General features: G+C 35.5%; 1 protein-coding gene across 1 annotated transcript in view; it reads left to right on the top strand.

The window, feature by feature from the left end:
- The window catches only part of ENTREP2 (endosomal transmembrane epsin interactor 2), an 88,926-nt gene that overhangs the window by 20,429 nt on the left and 41,249 nt on the right, over nucleotides 1-27,248 (top strand). Inside the window, exons 2-3 of the mRNA XM_085303315.1 lie at nucleotides 15,719-15,829; nucleotides 23,344-23,475. Of these exons, the coding sequence (XP_085159441.1) occupies nucleotides 15,731-15,829; nucleotides 23,344-23,475 (231 nt within the window). The 5' untranslated portion in view covers nucleotides 15,719-15,730. The remainder of the gene's footprint in view (nucleotides 1-15,718; nucleotides 15,830-23,343; nucleotides 23,476-27,248) is intronic.

Raw genomic sequence — 27,248 nt, 5'->3', positions numbered from 1 at the left:
AAAAAAAAAAAAAAAAAAAAAAAAAGGTTGTGTTTTTTAATATCCACCAGTAAATTTAAAAAGTTATAAAGCTATACTGTATTTACTTGCCTTGCATTCATATTATAATCTGTATAGCCCTATCAGCATTTTCTGTATGTAGCATTTTGCTTTTTAAGATAAATGACAACTATTAGGAATTGGTGGGAAAATTTTAATGCTTTCCCATTTAGTACTAAAAAACTTGGTAACATGGTRATAATGTATGTTCACCTGCTGTATATGTAAGAACTTCAGCAGAGAATCAACACAATTGTATTAGCAGAACGTTTTTTGCAGTAGGAGAACATATACAGGTGTTCTTGGATGCTTTTTGGGGCTAACCATTCCATGGTACAGAAAAGAACAAAGACCCAAATGTTTACTTCTAAAATTTTGCTCAAATGGCTCTTGCATGTAAAAGTGTATACAAAATAAAAAGGACCTAGACAAAATGGCTCAAGATACTCTATACTTTCTCTAATACTAAAATGGCAAAAGAATGAGAAATACAGAGTAACAAGCTGTCTAACTGCCCACCCCTCTTTGTTGTTCCTTCTGCCTTGATTCTTGCATTTTGGATCCGCACTTACAGGTGGAATGGAGGAGCAGAAACTCGCTCATGCACAGAGCTAGGGAAATATGTATATACATGCACACAGACAGATAAACACATATATTTCCTGTGCAGGATACTGTAGGGGTTGTATTAGAAGGGAAAGGAGAAGTGAACTGCAGCTAATAGGGCCCAGTGAGCTGCTCTGGGGCATTACTGTCACTAGCAAGCAGTTCTGCCTCATGTAATCAAAGTTCAAGCCAGTCCCCTCCATTAGGGTTTGTAGAGCAAAACTTGTTRGTTAGAGCTTACCTCCAAAAGGGGAGAAAAATCCCTGTGCAGAACAGGCCCCTCTTAGGGTCTGCAGAAGAGAGTGGTCCTGCTGTCACAGCGGAGCAATGAGAAATGGTCCTGCCCACGCTGCTGAGTCACGCAGAGCTTGCAATCTGATGCTGCTCTGCAGACCGGAGCGTAGTGGGTGTGAACAGTGCCTCTGCCCTTCAGGCCATCTCTAATGGGCATCGGCTTTCAATGTGCTGATGGGTCTCCATCAAATTACCTTTGCGAGTCTTCCATGGGGATGTGTGTGTAATCTTTCTTTTAACAGCCAAAGCTCTAATGAGATTAAATTAGAAGGAATTTTGAACAATTGCTGTCCTTATTGAAGCCTTAAATTTGTGTTTGCTCTACAAATCTTCTGATACTGAAAATGCTCAGGATCATGTTGATGTAAGTTAGCAGTAACGGCTTGCTTAATGACAGAAGCCTTCTTTCTTAATGACAGAAGTGAAAATGTTCTGGTGTGATAGGTTTTGGAGTGATCACATGGTTGTTCACTAATAATAGTAATTGGTCATTAATAATTATCATTAATATTTTGGCAAGGGCAAAGATGCAAAATGTCTGTGTATCTGACCTTTCAAACCTGCTTCTCTCTAATTATGCTACTGTCAGGAGGGGCTACTTTTATAGCTTTTTGGTGTCTGTCTGTCAGCAGGACAACATGAGCTTTTATTTCCTCAGGATATTCTGCTACAGATGTTTTTGAAAGTTAATTTACACAGAGCAGTGTTACACTGGGACCGCCGTTCATTCTGGAGGTGAATCATTGCAGCAGTGTGACACTTTCAAAGGTAATATAGTGTATATATGGAAGAACCCAATGATGTAGTTGCTATGGAAGTGTAAAGTTGCTCTTATATATCCTTGTAAAGTTACTAGAGTATTAGAACATTTTCCTCCTCAGAGAATATGTTGAAAGAAAAATTAAGTTCTGGCATAGCTGAGGTAGTTCCAACTTTTGAATCTGACTTTTCTATTCAAAAAGTGATTGTATTTGAAGTGTTCATGATCACAGTAAATAAAAACACTGCCTTTTCTAGCTGCCTGTAGAGCTGCAACAGTAATTTTTGAAGGATTTCAAGTTTACAGCAGTTTGAGTGTGAGTGWCATTAAAGTAGATTAGTGCTGTTTGCTTGCTTTCTTGTTTCAAAATGGCATTTTAAGCTGGAATTCACACATACAGATGTTTTTATTTATAGAATAAAAACATATATGTGGAATGTCAGTGACTGGAATTACACAGTGCAAACTACTGCACAGAACAAATTTCCTTTTCTACTTGAAGGGCTTCTATTGATGAATTTGGTTGCAGGATTAATTTCAAACCATTAAAATTACTATCTTTCAGTGGTTTGTTTTTCTGTAGCAAACTTCATCTGAGGGTCTGTGTGTATCAGCTGTTATTTTYCCTTGCCCTTTTTATGAGTTATTTGATAAACTTATTCTGTGTTATGAAAATAATTACCMGCAAACTTTGTTTTGTTAAAATTACTGTTAAAAGTGTTACATTACTTACATACTTCAAGATACAGCTTGAATTTTATCTGCAAAAACRTTAAGCTCTTCTTTTTTGTTCTTCTATTCCTCTCTTACATAATAATAGCCTGCAGGCTGCTGATGTTAAGATCAGTATGAAATGGCCTTTTCAAATGAGTTAATATGCCATACTACTACTTTTTACATTATCTTTTTTTTAAGGCAGAGGGTAGTGTCAAAATCTTAACAGGGACATGTTCTAATATATAGAGTTTTTCAATTTCATTTTATATCTCTATATATGCATATGTAGATATACATATACATGCACACAAAACGTGCACACACATATGCATACTTTTTATTGAAGCTCTGAAGTTTTAGATGTGATGGTCAAAATACAGAATCTTAAAAAGAATTTGAGAATTTTGAGGATTTTAGGAAGTAAGAGTAGAAGGAGCAAGGGGATGTCTTTGTCACTCATGCAATAGATGGACAAAATCACACARCTGATGGGTTTATAAGGTTTTTTTACAGACAAACAAAATCTGTTGAAAATCCCTAAGCTGATTTTTAGGAACCTTTGTTTCAAAGGTTTTGAAAGCAAATGATAAGATTTTTAGCATGACTTTGCACAGAGCAGTGTTGATGCCCTTGTCTGCTGTTTTCCTCCATGGTTGCCCGTGGTTTTATTTAATTATTTCATTGCTGTTATACTTTAATGGAAGAGGGTAAAGTAACTGTGTAGAGTAATAATTAAAATATAAAAATATATGTCCTTAGCATATCTTGCTTACAATATAGTGAGGCAGTCAGAATGTGGACTCAGTTATGGTTGAGAAACTTGTTTGGTTGCAGTTTCTCTAAGTTTAAAGGGGTAAGTGAGGGAATGCTCAAAACAGACACTTTCTCACATTCCCTCACACCCCTACCAAATTCTTTGTCTGGCATTCAGGAGTACACATAGCATAGCAGGTGTCCTAGGAAAAAAAATAGGGAACAAAAGTTACCACGTCATGTTTTATGTGTTACAGTTTAAACCCACATACTTAATGCTGAGAACAAACAGTTCCAATTATCTCATTACAAAAATGTTAAAGAAAGGAGTAGTTCTAGGTATGATGTCCCTCTTTCTTGAATAACAGGTAAAATTTCACAAAGAAAGTATCAGTGGCCTTGAAAATGAAGGGAATAATTGCTCGTTATTTCTTGTAGGACCAGATGGCAAATGAAAAAAAAAATGAAATAGCAAGTTTTAGAACAGAGGAGCAACCTGTAATTGTATCATAGAACTTGTTGTAAGGAACTAATTTCCCTTTTTTTTTTCCTTTTTTCTTTTTTCTTTTTTCTTTTTTTTTCTTTTTTCTTTCTTTCCTTTTTTTTTTTTTTGTCTGAGCTTAATGTCTACAGTGTTGAATCATCACTTCATGCACAGGAAAACTTTATCTACATGGAATTTAGCACTGTAACTAGTTATGTCACCAGTTGAAAGATTTAGAGGTGCTCCCTTCTCTGTTTAGGCATTAATTAGTTCTGGGCCATCTCAGATCCTGGTATGAAGCCACTGCGTAGATATTCACCCTGTTTGCAGTGTTAATTGTGCTATATGTCGATGTCAGTATTCTTACTARAAAGCCTTCATCCTTGACACTCACAGAAAACAGCCAGTTCAGATGCTRTTCAGGTTATTATCAAGCACTGTCCTTAGAGAGCTCTCTGGGGATTAGACTTCATTTGGTGGAATAGTCCACATGGAGGTCTCTGGTACTCATCTCTGGGATGGTAATGGAGGAGGTACTATTTAAAATTATCCACAGTGTGATTATTAATGTTGAAGACATGAAGAACAAACTAGAGTTACTTACTCTAGTTCAGGTTAAAGAAGAATTTTCTGAACGTATTCACTTTTCCATTCTTTTGTAATTTGGACTTTGAGTTCTTGGTTGTAAGCAAGCTATATAGTATGGTCTTTTATGTGTAAACATGGAACAAAAAGAAGTACTAGTGCATTAACTACACCAGTAGACATTATTTAGGCAAAAAATCTTGGACTTGAATATTGCTAGTACATGATTATGGCAGTATATGAGTATGTATACTGACAATACATTTCAAAAAACTACACATACTGGTATTGTAATCTTATTTGGTTCTTTCAATCTTAATTACTTATTATCATTTCATGTGATTAGTCACATTTTCACTGAATTATCCAGTCTTAAAACTGGTGCATTGTCTGGTTTCATATTTTGGCAAATTTATATATAAAATTTCACCATTTGTTAGCAGAATTTTTGGTATGTTAATGATAATAATTGAGAAGACTGTTCAACAATGTGGAGGAGCGTGCTGGCAATTACGTAATGCTTTGATACACTTGTTAGCTAGCACGAGCATTTGCAGAGTACATCTTAGKTTATGGAAATTTAATAATGTCTTAGTTTTTCTTTAGATTATAATACAAAACACGTAATTAAATATCTAACTGATGATTACACTTAGATATCATGAGAGTCATATCTTTGATAGTAATAATTTCGCAGTAATCAGTCCTTGGGTATGTGGTGTATTGGCAGTTTTAACTTTGAATATATTTGTTTATTTAGCATGTGGATGACACTGAGTTATCATTGTAATGAAATGTGAAGTTCCCTGGTTGTTAAATTTTTCTTCTACTGCATTAAAAGCCATGAGTGACTTATCAGAGTTATTCTTTTAGACTAGTACCAGCAGAGTATAGCTTTTCCAGTATGTACATCATGTACAGCTTCAATGAATGGTGTTTTACCTTTTGGTAGAAAGCTGTGCATTGACATAAAATCTAAGTAAAATAATAATACTTTTTATTGCAAGTCACAGACTGCATTGCATGTTAGAGTGGATTGTCATTTTTTTTCTTTCCTTGTCCTCCTTCCACCCTCCCCCCAAGCCCCCAACATTTGAAGACACATAATGAAAGGAGGCACAAAAGAGTAAGGACAAAAAGATGGTTTGAGCCAACTATCTCAAGGATTRCACATTAGAGTTTTGCAGATAATAGTTTTAGCTATGCCTGTGGGAAATAAGATGAAAGGAAGTCTAAAGAAAGGATGATAGAAACATCTGAGAAGAAATTGCTAGAGACCAAGTATGAAGAAAAAAGCAATATTAAGAGACCAAAAATGAAAGCAATGGAAAAAATGGATGGAGAGAATATATCAAGTTCTGTAAATTCCATTGATTATTTGAGTTTACATGAAGTTTACAGGATTTACTTGGGGACACTCAAAAGGCCGGTATGGGGTTGTATCTACATTAAAGAGAAGAAATGTACAGAAGATCACGTGAACAAATAATTCCCCTGAGAATACTAATAATTTTGTACAAGATACTAATTCTAGTACATATAGCAAATTCCTATATCTGTACTGTCAGTTATTCTTAAAAATTGCCATAGAAAGTATCTATTTTTAAAACAATTGAATGGCAAAATGTGTTAATCTATAAATCATATGTTTTTTTCCTACAGTATCAGTATTTGAGTTGAAGCTTCCTTGCAGTAGAAACATTAGATTATGGAAATAATAATGAGTTTCAAACTTATCATAYGAGACAAGGTCCTCTGAGTGCTGCCATTGTGTATTTATTAATAGTGCCAGATGACAGTTGTATTGAAAAGGTTAATTATGCTTCACCCTTTTCAGTTGTCTCTTGCTACTCAGACAAAATTGCTTTAAAGCAGAGTTACAGATGCTTACACTACATTAAAAGAGTTGCAGGCRTCCCTCAATCAAAGCATTACATGTTTTTACGGCAGTCTGGTCCTGTGCAGATACTGAAATGAAGATTTAGGGCTGTCAAGCAGCCTTACCTTGATTCGCCCCAGAATCTTTAGACTTCCCGTATTCCCAGATCTAAAGAAACAGGGCTTATGCAATCTCTTTGTCTGTTGTTCCTCCCTAGTAACATTTGAGCCTACAGACCAATTTCAACCAAATCTGGCAGAAGAATATAGGTTTGAAAGAGAAAATTATTTAAAGTATTGATAAAATTGGCAAGTGGGCAGAGGAATTAACTGAATTAGTGTTCCCATTAAAAGAAATTTGATCTGCTTACTGACCTTTCAGTACATCATGTTGATGAGGCTATCAGCACATGTATTTTGAAACCGCAAACAAAGCATGTTGTCTTTGCAGGCACAGAACTGTGATGTTTCTTGTCTGGTTGAGATAGGGTGGTGATGGGAAAGTTAAAGGGGAAAGGAACTGGAGACCAAGTAAGAGAGTTGTTCAGATTTGGTAAGATATTTAATTTGAATGTATCCATTAATAAAATACCAATTGGCAGATATTTCTTCAATGAGGTATTATGTACTTCAGTTTAAAAAATAAAACTCTATATTTTAGATTCTTACAAATATATCAGAATTTTCCAGTATTCACGGGCTTAAGAYCTAAACTACAACTAGTCATGTCTTTAAAAGTCAAAATTCTTCTAATAACCTTTCCATATGCTTAAACCATGATCTTGTTATTAATTGATTTACGTAAGAGATGCCATCATTCACTGTAGTTATTGCAAAACTAACCTTTTACTTTGATCCTTTTTCTAATCAAGAATATTTTGTAGCATATGTTACAGAGAAACTGTAATTCAATTCAACACTATTAGTTCTCTGTTAGTGATACAAAGCATGAGTGGGGTTATTTTTCCTCCTTTTCTTCAAAGTACAAGAATAGTTCATGATTTTAGATGGCATAGGAATTCTTTRCAGCCTGAATTTCCACTAATTCATGGATCTTTATGCTGCGTATATACTAATACTGGAAGTGGAAGCCGCCTTTATGCTGTGACAGTCATTACTCAGTTCTGTTAACTGTATCACCCTGTTTCTACGTACTTCATTTGATTCAAAGGAATCATGTTTTTAGCAGCTTCTGTRATAAGTGGTAACACCTATCAGTCTTTCTGCCCAGAGTGTGTTCTCCTCAGCCAGTGTTCTAGCCTTACCGTGTTTCCACTGATACATATTACTCAGTGGCCATGTAAGACCATAAGCTGCACTCAAAAGGAATCAAGGGAAAAATCTGATACTTAGAAGCAGTGGAACTATACACAGAATGAAAACACAAAATATGAGCTTTTAGATAGAAGAAATTTCCATTCGTCTAATAATGTGGTGGCACTGACATGAACTTCTGATGATTTTAAAACTTCACAGTGTCTTCCTAGATTCTCCAGGGTTTGCTTTAAACTCTCTGTGCTTCTTCATGAAAAGAGACAGTGAGGCTTTCTRTAGCACACAGCCACTACAGAACTGTTGTGCCAAGGACTGCCTCTGTCTGCATAGCTTCTGTGMCTTGATGAACATTTCGCATTTTGCAGACAGATATTGATCGTGACAAGTTACAAAAGACCAAAAAAGTGATTTGGAGAGGTAATAAGCTGGGTATGAAAACAAAAAAGTCAAACTATTGATAATAGTAGGCTAATAATAAAGTAGAATTAAAAAGCTATTCTCTGTGAAACATATAGCAGCAAAGTATTCTTTTTTAAAAAGGTTGAGGGGAAATGAAACAGAGGAGCTGGATCTATATTTTTGCGTAGGGGGAACATGGTGCCAGAGCAAAAGGGGAAGAATTATGTGCTCTCAAGTGATCTGATTTGCATCATATCAGAGTATGAATGCATACATATTTTATTGATAGAACAGATTAAGATGTCTCATATAAAATTTTTTGTGTCAGTGGCTAGCAGCAGTCTTTATATCTTGATAGAAATGCAAAATARGTTTTCTTCTTTTCTTATTTGCAGTTCTAGTTCCCAAACATTCAGGTATTTGAAATAGGATTAGTTGAAAAAGTTACAGAATCAGCTACTATAAGACCACAAATAACCATTTCTATTCCAGGTAGTGTTCATGCTGCAGACATTTGATAATCAGACTTGCAACAATAATAATAAATATTAGAAGTAGGCAGAAGTTATCTTGGCATTGTAGCAGATTTAAGATGCTGTAGTGCATTTTAATCAAGCCCCATTTGGATGCAAAAACTATCTCCCACAAAGGTGATGTTCTCTGTCTTTTGAGAACTGAAACAGTTGCTGAAATGAGAGTGAAGTAAATGATTTTGTCAGGGAAGTATTAGAGCTTCTGCAATATTTTTTTTGGAACGTAATTTCAGACAAGTTATTTGTTATGTGGGAGGAGGGGAGGAAAAATAAAGTGAGAAGAGTGTATGGTGCTGAAATKAAAAATATTTTGAGGATTTCTCCCTTCACTGAAATGTCAGTAAAATTATTTTCATGAGTCCAAGACAAATTCTTGTTGTAGGTGACAGTGCTGAAGGAAGAAATTAAAATTTCGGAAAGCAGATCTTGGTAATGAAAATCTGTTGTGTGATATGATTCATATATGCAAATCTGCTCTAAAACAGGTTTGACTGATCTCTAATTAAAGAAAAAGGATAGCTATTCTTCAACCTCTATCTCTATGTTGCAAAGAATCTGTAATTCTGCTGTTGTAAATAGCTTCCACGTAATGATGTGGCCTTACACATCAAGAACTGGTAACCATGGGTGGCTCCTGACAAGTTTTGTGTCTCCATTTATGTCTATAATGAACTAGGAAATGGTAATTTATAAGAACAAATTACTTTTCACTTTTACTGTGATCTTCTTCCCACATAAGGCTATCTCAGATTTCTTCACAAGTGGCAGTAGTTATGTCTTGATCAAACTCAGACTCCAGGTGTCTGAAAATTGTCTATTTTTAAAAGCCAGTTCCTTTTATAAATGCCAGCATTTCTTACTCTTCAGAAACAAATATGTATCTCTTTACTGATCACTTAGTTGAAATTTTATATCAGGCCTTAGTRTAGCCTGGTTTTGGTAGTGTGATACAGACATATAGGAAATTTTCCATTAAATTACCTTGTTTTAAGGAAGTATCAGGAGGGAAAAAAAATTATTACTACAGTTATGCTGTTTGCATGATTCATACCGTGCTACAATATGGAGAGACTTTTATATCTGATGTTGTTAAAGTTGAATGCAAGGTTTATTTGTGTTAGTGTTCTAAGCATATTTGCAGTTCGTGAATAATATGTGGGACCTGAAAGAGCAAATGTGTAACTAGTAGCCATCATAATCTTTGAGGAACAGTTCACCTTTCTGTCGTCCTTTATTCTAGTGGCTGTCTGCTAGTACAATAAATTGTATTATAGCAAGCCATGTAAAATGATTTGTGCATTTGGGAATGGTCTGTGTACAGGCTGTGAGGAAAARGAGTATCATCTGCAATTTTCACTTATTATTTTGGGGGACTACTGACTTCTTGTCAATTAAAAATCTTCAGATTTAGGCTGCATAGACTTGTACTGATTAATGCTGTCCATATCGCTTTCATTTTCTAATCAAAGAGTGTTTGGAAATAGAGCGTATGTTTTTGTGTCCCATAAATCTAATGGCATTATACTTTTAACATAAGAATTGTAATTAATTGGAATTATAACTATTGGAGAATATATAATAACCTTAGCTGCTAAGTGCTTGAATGTCAAATGTTTCAGAATATGCAACTTMATATATTCTTGATTTAATTTAATATCTTCTTGATTATTGTGATGTGGATCTATGTTATTAATGTATAATACTTAGAGGCAAACATTTTCACCATACAAATTTAGATATCATAAAATGCAACACAAGATAGACATCCAAAAATTTCTCAGTTGTATATCCATCTTAAAGAATAGCTAGCAGTTAAGAGCTTTGAAATACTCTTCATTGTGCAAAGCTGTTACAACATGCACATGAAAGAGTGTATAGGAGCAATTTCGGTGTTTATTACTTAGATTCAGTTGGAGTTTATTACTTAGATCAGATACTGGTAGCTCAGAGGACAAATGTGTATTTGAATAGTGTCACTGTATTATCAAATAGGAACAGTCTGTAAAGCTCTGTACACTATGTTGATATTTGGACTTGGAMTTTTTGACAGTAGGTAGTAACATCATCTGGTATATAAAACATCTTTAGAAGTTGTGGCTCCATAAAGAAGAAATAAATAGAACTGGTTTGACTGAGTTTAGGTGGGAAAGTAGTAATTATAGACTGTTTAAATGATACAAATGCAAGTATTTAGAAGATATGACTCATCTTGTGTATTGCATTTTCCAAAAACTTTGAACTTAGATCCTTTCTATATTGGATTTCAGTCCAATGTGTATTAGGGATCTTTTCAAGAAARAGAAGATGATCTATTCATAGCCATGCTTATGTTGAGATAGACTTAATTACTACTTTAAATGAAGTTTTTTCCTCAGAAAATAATTTTTTATGTATGTGACCTTAAAAAGCTAGAAAGTCTTTGCTAGTTAGAAGATGGAGTCCCTGTTGTTGCAAGACTCTCCAGGCCTTGTAAGAAAATTAGCATAACAAAACTCAACACAAAATCTTATGGAAGGGGAAAATGGTATTTATTTACAAGATCTTTACCCATTCACACTTATTCTCTCATATTTGCATCCTCACAAACACAAAGACATATTATGTGCAAGCAGTCTGCTCAGGATCACTTGTGTGTGACACAGAGTTGAAGGGATCCTGGCAATTGAGTCCTCATCATGTCTCTGAGATTCTTGATTGATATAAAAAAAAGTAGGTTTTTTAGATGGGTATTTTTATGCCCGTTAGGAGTTATTGAGTTATTGGCTGTTATGTGACGGTCCTTTGCCTCAGTATCCTGCTTATTTCAGTTTCAGTGAATCTTATTTGATGTTGTTGCTGTTGTCTGTTTTTCCTTGTTTGGAAAATATATCCATTTTGCTGCTGAGCTAGCAGGACGAGGAATGGTGTGTGTTACTTGWTGTTGTCCTCCTACTTTTAGGATGCAGGGTGTTCTGCTCACAAATCTTCTTGCCTGTTGTCTTATCAGTGTACAGAGCTTTCAGTTCTGACACAAACAACACGTTCCTCGGTTTTACTGCTGGGAACAGGGTCCTGGGAGCAGGGTCCTTTGTTATCAGYACAGGCCATTCTGTTAGCCTTTCTTCTGCCGTTTCCTCTGAAGCTTACATGTTTCCTTTCACCCTGCATTCATACCAGTCTTAAAGGTTCTATTACAGATCTCTACAGCTTTAATGTCAAAAAGCCTAACTGTAAACTTAAAAGAAAAAATTTAGGTGGTGAATGCTTYTGAATACATCCTGGATGGCTCTTGGAAGCTTGTGGAAGCAAAATTTCATCRTTAGTTTAACTCCTTCCACTTTGGAGCTAATACAGAAAACAAACAATTTCTATTGTCATGTACAAATGCAYTCTCCTATCCTACTTTATCTAGAAAGTATATTGAAGAATTCATAACTTACCTCATGGATGACTTTTAAATCAACATGATATATCTCAACAAAATCCAGACATTAGCACAGATACAGGTTTCATCCAACCACAGACTGCTAGGCAATATGTTGCTTTTTATTTTTGCTTCCATATTCAAATATGGATTTCATAGAATTAATCAAATCTAAAATTTGTCCATATCATATGTCTCTTGKTTTTTTTGGTATGAAAGTACTCAGTTCCCTTCTATTGAAAATGTATGAATGACTRATGTTGGAATAATCAAGCTACCAGAAAGATACAGTTGTTTGTGTTTATATTTTTAATATATAAAAGATTAATACCATACATATTCATTGTTGCACTTTAAATCTTTCTTGTATAAAGCAGCTGAAATTATTGTTACCCCATTTTACCGAACAGTCTAGTTCAAAATGATACTTTATATCAATTTTTATCAGATACAAAAAATTGCATTGTGTCAGAAGTATGCAAAGGGCATAAAACTATCAAAATAAGAAAAAAATGTTTTTGGAAATGTATAATTCAGTTAATCAACATCCATATTTAAGTGGGATAATTCTATGCCAAATTTCAAATGCTATCTTTAACTAAGGTCTGTTCTGCAGTGTCTTTCAGTATTTGCAGAGAGTATCTTGCATCGGGTTGATATTGCAGAAATAATCAAGGCTTGTAAAAGCAATTATGATAATTAAAACCTTTTTATTCTTTTGATTAGGATCAGTCTGTAGCTAGCAGTGTCCCCCAAGGGTCRGTACTGGGTCCAGTATTGTTCAATGTACTCATCARTGACCTGGATGAGGGGACGGAGTGCCTCCTCAGCAAGTTTGCTGATGATACCAAGCTGGGAAGAGTGACTGATACACTAGAGGGCTGTGCTGCTATTCACAGCCTGGACCTGGACAGGCTGGAGAGTTGGGYGGAGAGGAACCTCCTGAGGTTCAACAAGGGCAACTGCGGGGTCCTGCCCCTAGGAAAGAATAAACCCCATGCATTAGTACARGCTGGAGGCTGACCTGCTGGAAAGCAGCTCCGGGAAGAAGGACSCGGGGGTCATGGTGGACTGCAGGCTGACCATGAGCCAGCAATGTGCCTTTGTGGCCAAGAAGGCCAATGGTATCCTGGGGTGCATTAGGAAGAGTGTTGCCAGCAAGTTGAGGAAGGTGATCCTGCCCCTCTGCTCAGCCCTGGTGAGGCCATATCTGGAGTGCTGTGTCCAGTGCTGGGCTCCCYGGCACAAGAGAGACATGGAGCTACTGGAGAGAGTCCAGCGTAGGGCTGTGAAGATGGTTAGGGGATTGGAGCATCTCTCGTAAGAGGAGAGGCTGCGAGAGCTGGGCCTCTYTRGCCTGGAGAAGAGAAGACTTGAGAGGGCATCGTACCAATGTATAGAAATACCTGAAGGGAGGGTGTCAAGGGGATGGGGCTGAACTCTTCTYAGTGGTGCCCAGTGACAGGGYGAGAGGCAACAGGCACAAACCGAAACACAGGACTTTCCACCTGAAGATGAGGAAAAACTTTACTATGAGGGTGACAGAGCATTGGAACAGGTTCCCCAGAGAGGTTGTGGAGTCTCTTTCCTTGGAAATATTCAAAAGCTGTCTGGACACAATCCTGGGCATCGTGCTCTAGGTGACCCTGTTTGGGCAGGGGATTTGGACTAGATTATCTCCAGAGGTCCCTTCCAAGCTCAACCATTCTGTGATCCTGTGATGTGTATGTGATAGGTATRTTAGGACTCCATAGGTCTTTGTGCTTTTCTTTGTGATTTTCTGTAATATAAAAATGTAATCAAATACATTCTGTATGACGCTGTTAGGTATTTGTTGTGGTGTTTTGAAATGAGCTGAATAGTCTAAGCATGTTTGCRCCCTGATAAGGACATAAAATGGCGTATCACTTCTCAGTATCTGTTTATTTGAAAGAAAAGAAATATTCAGATAGAAATTTGTGTTAAATTAAGGTGAATTTAAACACTGACATGATCTTATATAAGGACATCTTTGTTATCCTCCTTTTATGCTTACACAGCAAGCTCATTTAAATTCATTTATTTAAAAAAAAAAAAAACTGCAGATTACCTATCCATATTGCTAAAATATTACATAAAATGGTGCCTTATGGCACACTTCATCTAGAACCTGATGTTTATTGAATGAGTGTTTAGAAGTATCATTATCCTTTCAGAAACAAGTGGCTTCTGAAGGAAAGCCARGTGAATCTGGAAGCCTTCTTTTCCTGGAGATAGGTGAATAGTGAAGGTGTTCAGGGGCAGAGCAAATACAAGAGGTGTTCTTTCAGCATACGGGACTGTTCTTGTCTAAACTCTTTTGGAGCTTTGTAGGCTTCCTAAGCTAGGGAGGCTGTTTGAGCAGCAGGAGCTGCATTGGTGCTGCCATGAGTGAGTGAGCTATACAAGAGGGAGTTGATCAATTAGTGTTAAGATTACACACAGTCTTGCTGACTTCATAAAAAGTTAACGTGCCAGCAAAGGGCTGGATGTCATTGTTCTTAGCCTCACACCATGTATTTTTCATTTCCTGTGAGCATGCCCAAGACAAACAGCATAAAGTAATAGAATATTCTGCCTTTGTTAGTTTGGTGGTTCATGAAGTGCAGCAATTTCCTATGTGAGCTGTCTTGGTCAGAGAAAAGATGCGTGATCTTTGCGGGGGGAGAGGGGGGGGTTAAAATTAACCAAGTTCTGAGGTCCGCTGACGTAGCTGACCAGTGCTTCGTGTCAAGCAGTCAGAGCTTCGTAAAGGCAGGAATTTTCAGGATCACGTGTATGGTTCATAAGAAAAAATGTAATAAAAGCAGTAATACAGATTTGTTCCAGGCAAATTTGCAGTAAAAGGTTAGTATTAGAGATACTAGCAACAGAAAAAATTAACAACAAAATAAATTTAAACATGAAGTTGGTTTCCTATTTTTAGTAATGTTCCGTGAACTCGTGATATAGAAATATTGACTCTGAAAGATATCTATTACGGTAAGTTTCATACTGCTTAAACATTTCACATTTCTCCATGTATGTGGCTTTTATAGAGAGGAAGTTTGTGAATTGTTGATATATTTTAAAAAAAAGATGCATTAAAATTACTTAATAATTTCAGGTAATTTCATGCAAGTTTGAGCATTACATGGCTGTGTGAACACTGAATAAGTAAGAGGGTCAAATATTGAGGGCACTGTTTGTTCTTGCTCTATTCCTTCTTGAGCTTTTCTACTTGTGTACCTTCTTAGACTTCTGTCTGTCCATTCTAGTCTAGCTTTTTAACATATGAAACAAATGATACTTAAGCTGATGTGATGAGGTTAGTGGTTGTATTCACATATTTTGAAAAGAGGAAGGAGTGATTAACTCAATGGGTACTGGATACTTAGGATGCTGTTTCAATTGTACAATTGTAGTTGTTTAAAAAACAAGCAGGTTTTTTTTATATATCATGAAATTTATTCATACTTTTTCCAAGTTGTACACATTCATGATAAATGATATTCATAAATACATTCATCTTTATGATACTCATTTCAAAAAATAAATTGTCAAAAAAATCAAAAAGTAATTTAGATTGTATAGTCACACTAATTTAGATTATTAAAATGCTTTTTACAAACCTGATTTATTAATAGTGCTAATTGTTAGAACCCATTACRTTTTAAGGGTCTGTGGATTGCAAAATGAGTTTTGGTTGCAATAATAGCAGGAGATAAATGGATGATTTTGAAATGGCTGGGGGAAAATAAGTGGTAGTCAAGTCTAGTTTTAATGTTGCGTTTTCTTATGGTGTGAGAGTTAGGACTTTAATCCTAAAGTCATATAAAATACTCTATTTTCTTTTTTAAACTGTATTAAATGTTACYATGCATGTAATTGTATGGAAGACTGGGAGTGTTTTCCAGACCTAGTGATATTTTTTTTTCCTATTTGCCTCTTGCAGTGAATAATCAATAAGTTGTTTGATTTTTTTTTTTTTCTAGATAACCTTTTTCATGCTGTTGTCTGCAGTGTGCGTAATGCTGAACTTGGCTGGTTCCATTCTCTCTTGTCAGAACGCTCAGCTGGTAAAGTCCCTGGAAGGATGTCAGCTGGTGAGTAATGAACAACAAATCTTTACTATAAAGGGCAATGGATTTTGTTTTCCATTTGTTTGCCTTTTACATATACATCTAGTCACAAATAGGATCACAGGATGTTTTGGATTGGAAGGGACCTCAGGGAAGTGGTTTTAATTTTCAAAATTGTATGCATTAATTAGAGCTTTCTATAAACCTTATGAAATGACAAATAATGCCGGGAAAAGTTTGAGAGTTAAAATGTTGCCATCTTTACAATACTTTGTCTCCTCAGAAAGTAAATTGTAATACTTGTTTTTTTTTTTTTTTTTTTTTTTTTTTTTTTTTTAATCATGAAACAAATTAGACTTAAACCCAATAGACAGAATACAGGCCACATCAAAACAGTGCTGTGACTCCCATGTGATGTCAGCAGCATCAGGATTTCATCCAGCTTTTTTCTACAGCCAGTGTATTTCCTAATGGGCTGATAATTGCTTTCATATGTATATATTGATATTTTATTTTGCCTGCCTGAATTAGTTTTTTTTTTTCTAATTCCAAAGCAAGTATGTGGTTGATTATGTTAAATAAAATATAGAATAATCAAAATAAAAAGTTATTGTGATATGGTATGCTGTGAATTATTAAAAGGTACAATATACCTAACATGTTTATGTTTCTATCCTGAGAAAAAAAGGGGGGAGGAAAAAAGGAAAAAAAAGGAAAAGGCTTAACCTGTCATGTACCTTTGTCTCATTTAGTCAGTTTTTTTGTTTTGAATTTTTCGTTTTGTTTTTAGTCAGTCTGTATTTTATATTACTTTCACCCATCCTATTTCATCCTGTTTTTTAATCTCCAAGGGTGTTTCTGCAGTGCAATCACTAAGGTAGTCTGGAAAACATTAGATATTATCCTCAACTTTCTAGAGCGTTGGTGATTTCTAGGTGTGATTAGGCTTTATAGAAACAGAGGGAAGGAGAAAGAGAATTKCCTGTGTGGAAAACCAGAAGCGACCAGAGAGATGAAGGGAGGATTTGCCCTATAAAATACTTGGTTTGGGAAACTCTTGATAAAATAAGTTCTTGGTTCCCATTTTGATGGACAGYGAGAGCTGTGCTGCTGAGGAAGAAAGGTCAACTGATGGAACCTGGAGCTCTTAAAGATGTGTACTGCACTGTGGAGTGCTATGGGAAAATAGCTTTTCTGATTGTTTTTTTTTTTTCTTATTAAAAAAAAAATCGTAGGTATTTTTGTGTGAAAAGTCTTTGACATGAGTCCCACTGATTTGTCTTGACATCTTTGCTTTTATATTATTATGTAAAAGTTACTTTTAGGGGTTATGTTCATATCAGAACTTCCCATGAAGACTTACAGAAATAGTTGTGTATCTACATGATAGAATAGTCTTTCAAAGTAAATATCTGAACTATATAACAGCTGTGTTTCTTTTCTATGAAAGTGTAATGCAAGTACTATGTATACAGTGCTAAAGTTTAGGGAAATTGTGAAAGTAGGGTATATTTGCCTGAGACAGTTTCACAGTTCTGTGCACACTTTTTTGTATATTTTGTTAGATAATTAGTTAAACTTATTAGCTGACCTTCTTCCTGATACAAATCCTGCCTTACAGAACAGCGCGAATATGAGATGTGTTGACAACATAATTATCTAGTTACAAATAGGATCACAGGATGTTTCGGGTTGGAAGGGACCTCAGGGAAGYGGTTGATTCCTTCAGGAAAAGTTCAAGTGTAAAGAGATTGTGTGCTACAATGGCYTACAGAGACTTGAATAGCTTAGAGAAAAATAGCTGAAACATTGTAGATGCATACTGGAAGTAGAGTTTTAGTATTTATGTGTCTAAAATAGAATGGTGTTGAAGGGAAAAGTGTTAGCAGTGTACAGTGACAAACATCTCTTACAAACTCAATACTGAGTTTCATCTTTAGCTGTCTAGAAGAGTGAACTTTCTGCTGTTATAATGGTGATCTTGTTCGTCTAATCATTATTTTAATAGGCATATTTTGTTCCTCTTTTATTTTGGAAAAATAGATGAGGGATAAAAACAAGAAGTGATTTGCTGAGGGACTCTTAGAAAATTGCAATATAATCAGGTCTAGAATGCAAGAGTGGGTAAGTTGATACTTAGTTCTTAATTATTACCATATTACATTTTTCTTTTTCCTGTTTTTTTATTTATGGCTCAAATTGTGTAGTAGGTCTGTCATTCTTGGTGATGACACCTAAGGAAAGAAGGAAAAGATTAAAAGCAGGCCAAGTGATATGTGTAAGTTACTACTGATAACTGATATTTTTCCAGTCCCTTTGAGCCCGCTGTCAGCAAGGAAGGCCAGGCATACCTCTGACTCTGCTGGGTTACGGGTTGGTCCAAACCACTGACTTTGCTCATCAGTCTCACTAACTCGTTATCTATGGCTGTACGTGAAGTGACAGGCTAAACAGATTTTCAAGCAATTGTGAGTGATGCTGAATGCACTAATTCTTAAGTACCAATTCAGTAACTTACAGTTAGTATGTGTGAAAAAAATGTCGATGAAGTCACATTTTTTAAGAATACAAATTTTCAGCCTCGTACAAATTTTAAAGAAAAAGATTCAACATCTGATTTTTAAAACTCTTTTCCACTGCAGGATTTTGCTTTTAATTTCACTGTACTTTCCTGTAATCTTTCTGTCTATAAAAGGAAGTTTAAACTTAGCATTTTTAAATACTGTAGCAGCAGCTTCTGGTTAAATAATGTTTTGGCAGAGATGGAGTTAAAAATGGACAGAATTACAGGGGAATGCTGTTGGAATGTTACAGCTTTTAAGAGATTACTTTAGAGAAGTGACTATGAGGTTAAATATAGATATGTGATTCTAGCTGATTATATTTTTTAAGATGATGATTTCAGTTTTGAATAGAATAATTTTATTTTAAGAAAAATGCATGAAATAAAAATTGAAACTATCCTCATATATCCTCAAATTGTTTTTCAAAAAGGTAAGGGAAGCTAGAAGGAGAAAAAATGTAAACCTATTTGAAAAATATTCTCTAAATACGCTCACAAGTGTCATTTCTATTTTTGTTCTTTCAAAAACCTTATTTACCTTCTGCATTGGAAAATTAGCATAGATAAAGGTCATTTTCATTAAAATGAAAAGAATGGGAACTGAGATTGTTCTATCTGCTTGGATATTTACATACCAAATTACTACACTAATATAAATGCAAACTTAATGCAAATTTAAAATAAGCATATTGGAATCTATTCATTGGTGTTCGGTAATAAGATGGTGTTCAGTGATAATTCTGAACTTATTACCATTTAATGTCTAAATTATTTTTGAATTATAGCACTTCAGAAGTATTCAAGAACAGGTGAGTGTTGAGGAAGTGTAGAAAAATGCTATAATAATCATTTCACTTAGGAAAACATTGATTAGTCTTTCTGTATGCTGAATTTGAATGTTAGTTTTATAGTTCATTTCTGGAGAACAGGAAAGCAGGATTCTTCGGTCCTGTGATTTCTTTTTTTAAGTGACTTTTAGTGATTGAGTTATTTTTTGAGTGCTTAGGAGGAGTTCACTTAACTGTATCATAGTTACCATTCAGAAAAGTATGAGAGTTTATGACCTATAAAGAGGCTATATGAAGTATTTGTATATTCCTGGCTTGGAGGAGAAGCTGTTCCAGTGTTTGGTCTGTTTAAGTAAGATTGTCCTACAGAGCATAGATAGCTGAAATTCAGCCTGCATAAAGCGTGTTTGAATTCAAGATACTGCATAGGAGATTGAAGGGATAGAATGCTTAATCTTGGAACAAAGATTTAACTCATGTTTTCTGATGGCTTTGAAAATATTTTAAAATATTCAGCTATTATGTTTTATACTTTTTGTTTTTCTTGCTTTATTCTAAGATAGAAGAAATTACTATATGTTGGTTAGAGTTGATAGAGGAGTGGAAACAATTATTTTTAGATGTTTGGGGTTTTTCACATTGAGAAGGCATTTTGCTATCTGTGTAGTACTTGTCARCATCCTTTTAACAGTATGTTAAATGTGTTTTAAAGTAGTTAACACATGTGAAGTACAAAATTTCAGATGATGATAYTGACATCGAGGAGGTTAAATATGGACATTTCTAAGCTACAGTAAATAAGCAATTCAGTTACTAGATTGGAGTGACCGACTATCATATTTGAAAATCAGGCTTCCGTTCAGTGTCACRAGTACTATGTGTTTTATGATAAGATATTACTGAAACTAATTGCTGACTTAACAATAAAACTATCTTATTTTATTCTGTGAAAAGGTTTTTAGTTTAGGCAAATACAAGATTAAACTGAAAGGTTTTTTTTCTTTTGATGGAGTGCTTTTATGGTTTTTCATGGCACAAAAACTTTTACTTCAGATTTCCAGAATATCACTGCAGTAACATATCAAAAAGGAGGGTTATCATATTATTATTATTATTGCTATATGGTCCTTATGCATAATCTTAGAGGGAAAACAAAATACTTCACAGCTCTTTTTGTTTAGTCCGTAGAGAAGAGTATTGGAATAATATTCTTTTAGCATGAGTCTGTTTCTGACTTCTTCTGTGGTTCTTTTAAAGCACAGAATGTGTTCTGAGTTCAGTGTCACTGAAATTTTTAAAAAGCCTTTACCACTATTTTTAAGGGCGATCTTCCTTCTTAAAAGTCAGGGAAATCTAGATTGCTTTCCTCTCTTCCCCTGCATTTACTTTAGTTAATCAACAGACAYAACAGTGCTAGCGCAAAGGTCCCAGATGGGGATTGCATCTCTTTTTTGGAATCTTTTGTTGTTACGGATCTTGAATATTGGGAATAAGTTGAAAGTTACTTGGTAAAGCCTACCGAAATATCCCAAAGCTGACAATTCAGTTACAAAGTAGTTTCTTCTTTGTTAAGACACATGAAAAAAAATCTGGTCTTTGCACATTTTTGTTATATTATTGTAGTACAAAGGACTGTGTGTGTGTGTTTAGTAAGTCTGAAGTTCTCGGTATATTTTGTGGGTGGATCCCACAAAACTTGTTTGATCATCTGCTGTATAGAGGTTTTAGTGGTTCTGATCTCTTTTGAAGTAACTCTAATGGTTTTCAGCAAGATGAAATATATTGAAAAGACTAATGTGCATGGGACAACTGCAGCTCAGGCTGATGTTTAAAGTCTTCAATGTGGTTTGTATGAGGGTGTGCTGTGCGGCTCTCACAAATATGCAGTATGCAAACTATGCTGCGATTGCTGATATTATGCTCACAAGTGTAAGAATTGCAAAGTGGGACAACAATTTGTGCACCATAACCCCTGATGACAGGGCTAGAGTGGGCGAGAGCATGAACGATGCTGAGCATGAACGAGCATGAACGATTCCTGAGCTCTGCCAAACAAGAGAGATTCAACTTAACACAAGTGACGTGGGTGAAAGAAGACGGTGTTGAAGGTCTGCTGACCACTGACAAGTGCTAACGTGACTCTCTCTGAGGCCAGTAAAAGCCAGCCCTGCTGCTGGAAGGAGTCATCCCCCCTCAATCCCCATACTCATGGAGCACCATCACTTGTGCCACTCTATGCATTTAGGAACCCACACAGTGACCAGTTTTGGAGGTCTAATCTGGACTAAAACTAAGCCAACCCCTCCATCCTTCCCCCCCCCCCCCACACACACACCAAAAAAAAAAAAAAAAAAAAAAAAAAAAAAAAAGTTAGTTTTGACAAGGTTTAGGTCACAGTATAGCTGGATGAGTTCTTGATTTCGTCAGCAAATGTGAGCATAGCAGTAGGGCAGGGATGAGCATGGTGGAGTGTGAGAGCTAGGGACTGCTTTTAGCTGCTGGGCTGTCCCCAGCAGGAATGAAATGATCTATTCGGCCTTTTGTGCTGCTCCCCGTTACCAAAGCTAAAGCTGACAAAGATGTCACTTCACAAACATGTGGAAAATGTGTGCATGAGAGCAAACTGTTAAAAGCTCTCCAAAAATGTATATGTAATGTTAAAATAGATACTTGTTTTGCACACTGGTTGCAATTTTTGGATGTTTTTCGATTATGCTAGGCTTTATAAGACATCCTTGTGTTTTGCAAGGATGTCTTATAAATGTTATGTCACATCATATAAATGTCATATAGATGTCACGTCACGTCAATGTCTTATGTCACACCAACAATTTTATTTTAATGATTTTTAAGAATTGAATTAAAGAGTCAGTTACAGTGCAGTACAAAGTTATAGACCATCTTTCAGTATGCATGGAGACTCTCTCATAGATGAGGGGTTTTAACCAGGAAGCTATTTATGTTTTCAGCCTTTGTTTATGTGACACCTGCGAATTACATGAGATGAAAGTAGACCTGGAATCTGTATTTTGTAGTAGGAGATATCAAATAGGACATCCCATCAGGAGTCAGTGACTATCTTTCATTGAACAGGAACAGCCTGAATCAGAGACTAAATGTTCTTGCAGAAGGCAGTTTTATCTGAAGTGCATTTTACTTGTTTTAAAAACTTTTTATTGGCTGAAGATTGTATTGATTTTGCCATATGTTTGGTGGTGATACAGCAGGAATGCTGTAGCTTCTGACCGCTGAATTTGACACGGCTCTAAATTCAAAGTGCAAGTTTCAGACTTCCTCTGTAGCGTTTATCTTAATGGCCAACACCATTTCTAATATTCCCAAAGAGGCTCAAGGGCAAGATTTCCCCTCTGGTATTTAGCATTTTGTATTTTCCATTGATTTTCCAATGATTTTCCATTGATTATTTGGGGTTTGCTCAGATCTTTATAAAAAGACAGAACTAAAGGCTAACAGGAATTGGAAAAAAAAACATTAGACTGTTAACGAAGCTTTATGAATTAAATTTGATGTTGATTCAAGTAAAGAAACAATATAGTCTTCTTTATAAAGATGCTCAAACAATAATTCTTTTTGTATTTCATTTGCAGTGTATATGGCTTAGGGTATTGTCGTACTGCAGAAGTTAGAATTAATTTTGAATTAAAAAGTCTTTGTTGGAAGGAAATAGAAGAAGAAAAGAAATAGGATTTTTTTTTTCTTTTTTATAATAAGGAAGTCAGAATCAGTATAATGAATCTAATACTGCACTTGTTATGATAACATTCCCATTGAGCTGAATGGGATTGTTTTAGAATCACTCATACAAATCTTAATTTTACTTTAATTTTCTTTCATTTTAAAGAATGATCAGGGTTCAGTATGTTCAGCAAAGCACACTAATTTACTTCTTTAAAGAAATAAATGCCTAATGCTTTTTAAAGCCTCAAAATAGAGGACTGTTAACTAAAGATAAAGGTTTTTGTAAAAGATAGAATTCAAAGACATTCAATGCTTATTGTACTGTAAAGATCTGAACGCGTAGAGCAAACCTTTTTCAAAGTAAAAATATGAGAGGACATACTCAATAGTCAAGATTGTTATAATAAGTGTAAATATTTTAAAAGTAGTTGGGAAGTGTCTGTTGCTTAAACTTTCTCTGACCATTTTTTTTTTTTTTATCTCTCCAGATTAAATTCGACAGTGATGGTGTCTGTGTTTGCTGTGAAATGCAGCATCAAACATCAGGCTGCAGTAACCTTGGAGAAACACTGAAACTGAACCCTCTGCAAGAGTGTAATGTTGTGAGGTTAACCCTTAAGGTGCGTTGAGAGAGAGAGAGAAATGTGTGGTGAAAGTACTAATTAGTGTTCTTCTGAGTGTTTGTGCTCTCTGATGTACAAAAAATTTAAATTTCTTTCAACAGAAATTAATGCTGCTATACCTGAAAAGATTTTATGTTACACACTCATTATCTGTATTTGTGTAGAGTAACTATTTTGATAGAGTTTATTTAAGAAACACAGATTACAGCTGGTTATGATGGACCCGGTTTCTGGGAGGTGTACAAACAGGTATCTTTCCTGTTGCTTTTAAAACAAAGACACTCCACTAGAATCGAAGATGGTGATTGGCATTGTTTAATAATGTTGTGATAGATTGTAAAGAAATAAGAAGTATTAGCAGAATATTCTTCAGATAAATTATCTGGGGGTAGGTGTTCTTTTGGGATAGTGCTGAAAGCATGCTTATAGACTTGTCTGCAATGTTATTAGAAGTTTAGATTCTATAGTTCTGGGTTATGACTGCTCAGATAAAGAATGGAGCACAAATAATACATTCTGATTCAATTATATCCTAATGTAATTGTGCACAAATTTCTTCACTTAATTGTAAATCAAGCTAGCAAGTCTTGGTGTTATATTGGTTTGGAAGACCGAAAGGAAACCCTAAAAGAATTGGCCAGAGAAAAGAACCCTGAGTAACACATGGTCATTAGTTTTATTTAATTTAATGATAAAGTAAGTCTGCATCTCTAAGGCTCTCAATTTTGAAGAATAAATTTTAATGAAGTTAAGTCTAAAGGAATACTCTAATGAAATCCAATGAAATAAGGAATTTAGGGATTTAGAGTTTAGGAGGTGGTCTGAAACCTCTGAGTTATATTCATATCTAAAATGATATTTCAGAGTGCAAAACAGGTAGAGATTCTACAAAAGGTATTATAATAAATCACTAAATGTTTTTCAGCCATATTAATAAAAAGAGACAAGAAGTAGAACTACTAAGTAGTTAGGATAGGGTGGAGAGTTAAAAACAATTAGATATGGCCATAAAGTTAAATAAGGACTCCGCCTCAGGTTTTAATGAGCATGATAAAGGAGAATTATGCATGCAAAAGCCTAGTGGACAGCAGGAATTTAGTAGGTGAAAATGAAGCATAGCTCAACACTGTTGGCCAAAGAATAATAGCTAACTGCCATTTGAATGCTACTTTCAGGACTGTATTCGCTAGTTCAATTGAAATAAAGTATGTCCCAAATATTTAAGAGAAGGTAATGCAGGAAAATAACTTCTGAGAAAGATAGAGTTTTCAAAGTATGATAGATGCAAAAACTTCTGGAAAATAGAGAACCTGTACTACAGAAGAAGCTAGTCTACTGATCCTATAAAAATAAAGATTGAGAGAGCAAATGGTTACTTGCTGTAAATATATCAATAGAGTAAACACTAACAAGAGAGAAAAGAACTATTTATCTCAAAGGATATTGTCAACAAAAGTACGAAGTTGTTAGAAGTAAATGCATTCTGGAAATCAGGGTAAGGTTTCTAAACATTTCAGCAATAAGAATAATATAAACCAAAAATGTAAATTCTTTTAAAATATAACTCAGTCATTTATAAAAAAAAGATTCAGCGACATTCTCTTGTGGTAGCAGAGGATTGAATTCAGCACAGCAGCTCCTATGAGCATAATCTTAGTGAAATTTTAGTTAAGTATGTTCAGAATTTTTCATTTAAGGCAGCTAAAAAAATAAGTCTTCTCAGAATGTTTCTTAAAATGTTTTTCACTTGGAATTCCACATTGGCTTTGAGAGCTCGATCTTTCTGACCGAGCATTTAAGACCAGCATTTTACTAAGCACATAAGAAAAAAAAAATGCAGCTAATTAGGTAACAATTGATAGTGATAAGGCTCACCTTCTTGAATTCCAATTAACTATTGCTAGGTGATTTTGAGAGAAAACAGCTATTTTAGTACCAAAAGCTCTGTTTATCTTATTGTTTAGGTTACCAGAAGGGGAGAGGTAGAATACCAGAATTAAGATTATATCCAAGTATTTATAATAACATGCAGGATTCATGGTGGAGGGGAGCTTTACTGAAGATGGGGGAAAAAAAATCTCACCTTTCCACTAAGGTACCTGTGCTGCTTTGATGGTAGCAACTGTGGGAGCTTTGTTGTGAACAGGACGATTGTACATGTATTGCCTGTTGGATCTTGTTCACAGTTAGTCGAACAGGACAAAGAAAAAATACCAATGGCTACCAGTCTTGTGTACACTAAATTGGCTTTGGCTCAGATATGTGTTCTGCAGGATCTATATTGAGTGTCTATTTATTTACAGTTCCTTTGAAAAATACAATTTCTGTGTGTCATCTCTGCTGTGATTTGAATCACCTTTTTGTGCTCCTTTGTAAATCAATGTCTGCCTCTCCTTTTCAACCCCTGAATGAACTACCCAAACATTTTAGCTGAGGACACGAGAAATACTACTATCTAGCTATGATCATACAAACATTTATCTCTCCATATATAGATATACATGAGTATTGTTTGCAAAAGGGACTAAATATGAGGTCTGTAAAATAAGTGCTAATTTTCTATGATTATTTGATACTGAGATTTCAACACAGATTTGTATGCTGTAGTAAAACAGACAAAAATACTCTGCCATTTTACCCTTTGTCAGGGTTGACAACCCAGCTCATTCTTAGGATAATGAGTTGGTGGATTTAGAGCTTTGTTTATACTGTATTGCACTGGGCGGTTTTGTCTGCACAACTCCARTGGCAATAGCTGTTGCATGATGTGACAAACCATCAGGCGCTCAGGTCTGATCCACGCTTCCCTGCTCTAGGGAAGATTTCCTGATTAGCATTGTTCACCAAAAGACTCATTTACCAGCTCCTAAACTGGTCACTGAAAATAAAATTCCTCATTTTCCTCTGCATGCTCAAGGTCAATATTCTGTGATGCTAAGCAGTGTCAGTGTCTCACAGTCCTGATTTTAACAGTAACCACACTTCTAGCACAACTCTATCCTTATGTTAAGAAGTTACTTTGATAGGATTCAGTTCAAGCCAAATTAAGGTAAAAACTAGTAGTATCTATTTACAGAATTAATAAAAGGAGTTAGGAAGGTCTGTTAAGATCAAGGTGTACAGAAATGGTATGATGACCAGAGAGGTAGTAGATTTAGGGTATAGTTTCACTAGCATAAATTTTATCTGCTGTTCTGGAGAACTGCCACCAAAAGCAGCAGTTCTGACTCTGGCTGTTTCCTCCCACTGAGTCTCTTGTGTTGGATTTAGCATTCGTGTGGTCACAGAATGAATCAGTTCCAAAAACTGATCTGATCCAAAACCCCACAGCATCCACACAGTGCTTTTTCTGAACTGGAATGACAGAGATTTACACTTTCTTCTGTCATATGGATCCATYTTAGGGGTTATTGAAATTCCAAGTCTTCACCTGCCAGTGAGAGTGCAATGAAATGCTCTCCCCAAGATGTTGGAAGGGGCACCTGCTTGCCCATTGCTTCTTCCCCTTCTCTTCCACTCTGCCTGTTCTTCCTTTGAACCAGCTCTGGCATTCCTCCACCTACATGTTGAGCCAATTCAAATCGGTAACTTGGCAGAAAACTATTTACTATTCACTTGTTATTTTTCCCTAATTTTCTGCCTAACAGTTTGCTCTTGCCAAGAGCCAACCCTGATTCCTGTATCTCATTTCCTGCCCGTAGCTGCTCACTTCAGCTGCTGCTTCCCTGTGCCAACTCTGGGGCCCCCCTGACCCCTCAGCTCACTGAACT

The sequence above is a fragment of the Rhea americana genome, unplaced genomic scaffold (assembly GCF_003343005.1).
Source record: "Rhea americana isolate MKP2758 unplaced genomic scaffold, rheAme1 scaffold_2, whole genome shotgun sequence".
Classification (NCBI taxonomy): Eukaryota; Metazoa; Chordata; class Aves; order Rheiformes; family Rheidae; genus Rhea; species Rhea americana.
Note: the sequence above shows the minus strand (reverse complement) of the source record. Positions and strands in the feature narration are given on the sequence as shown.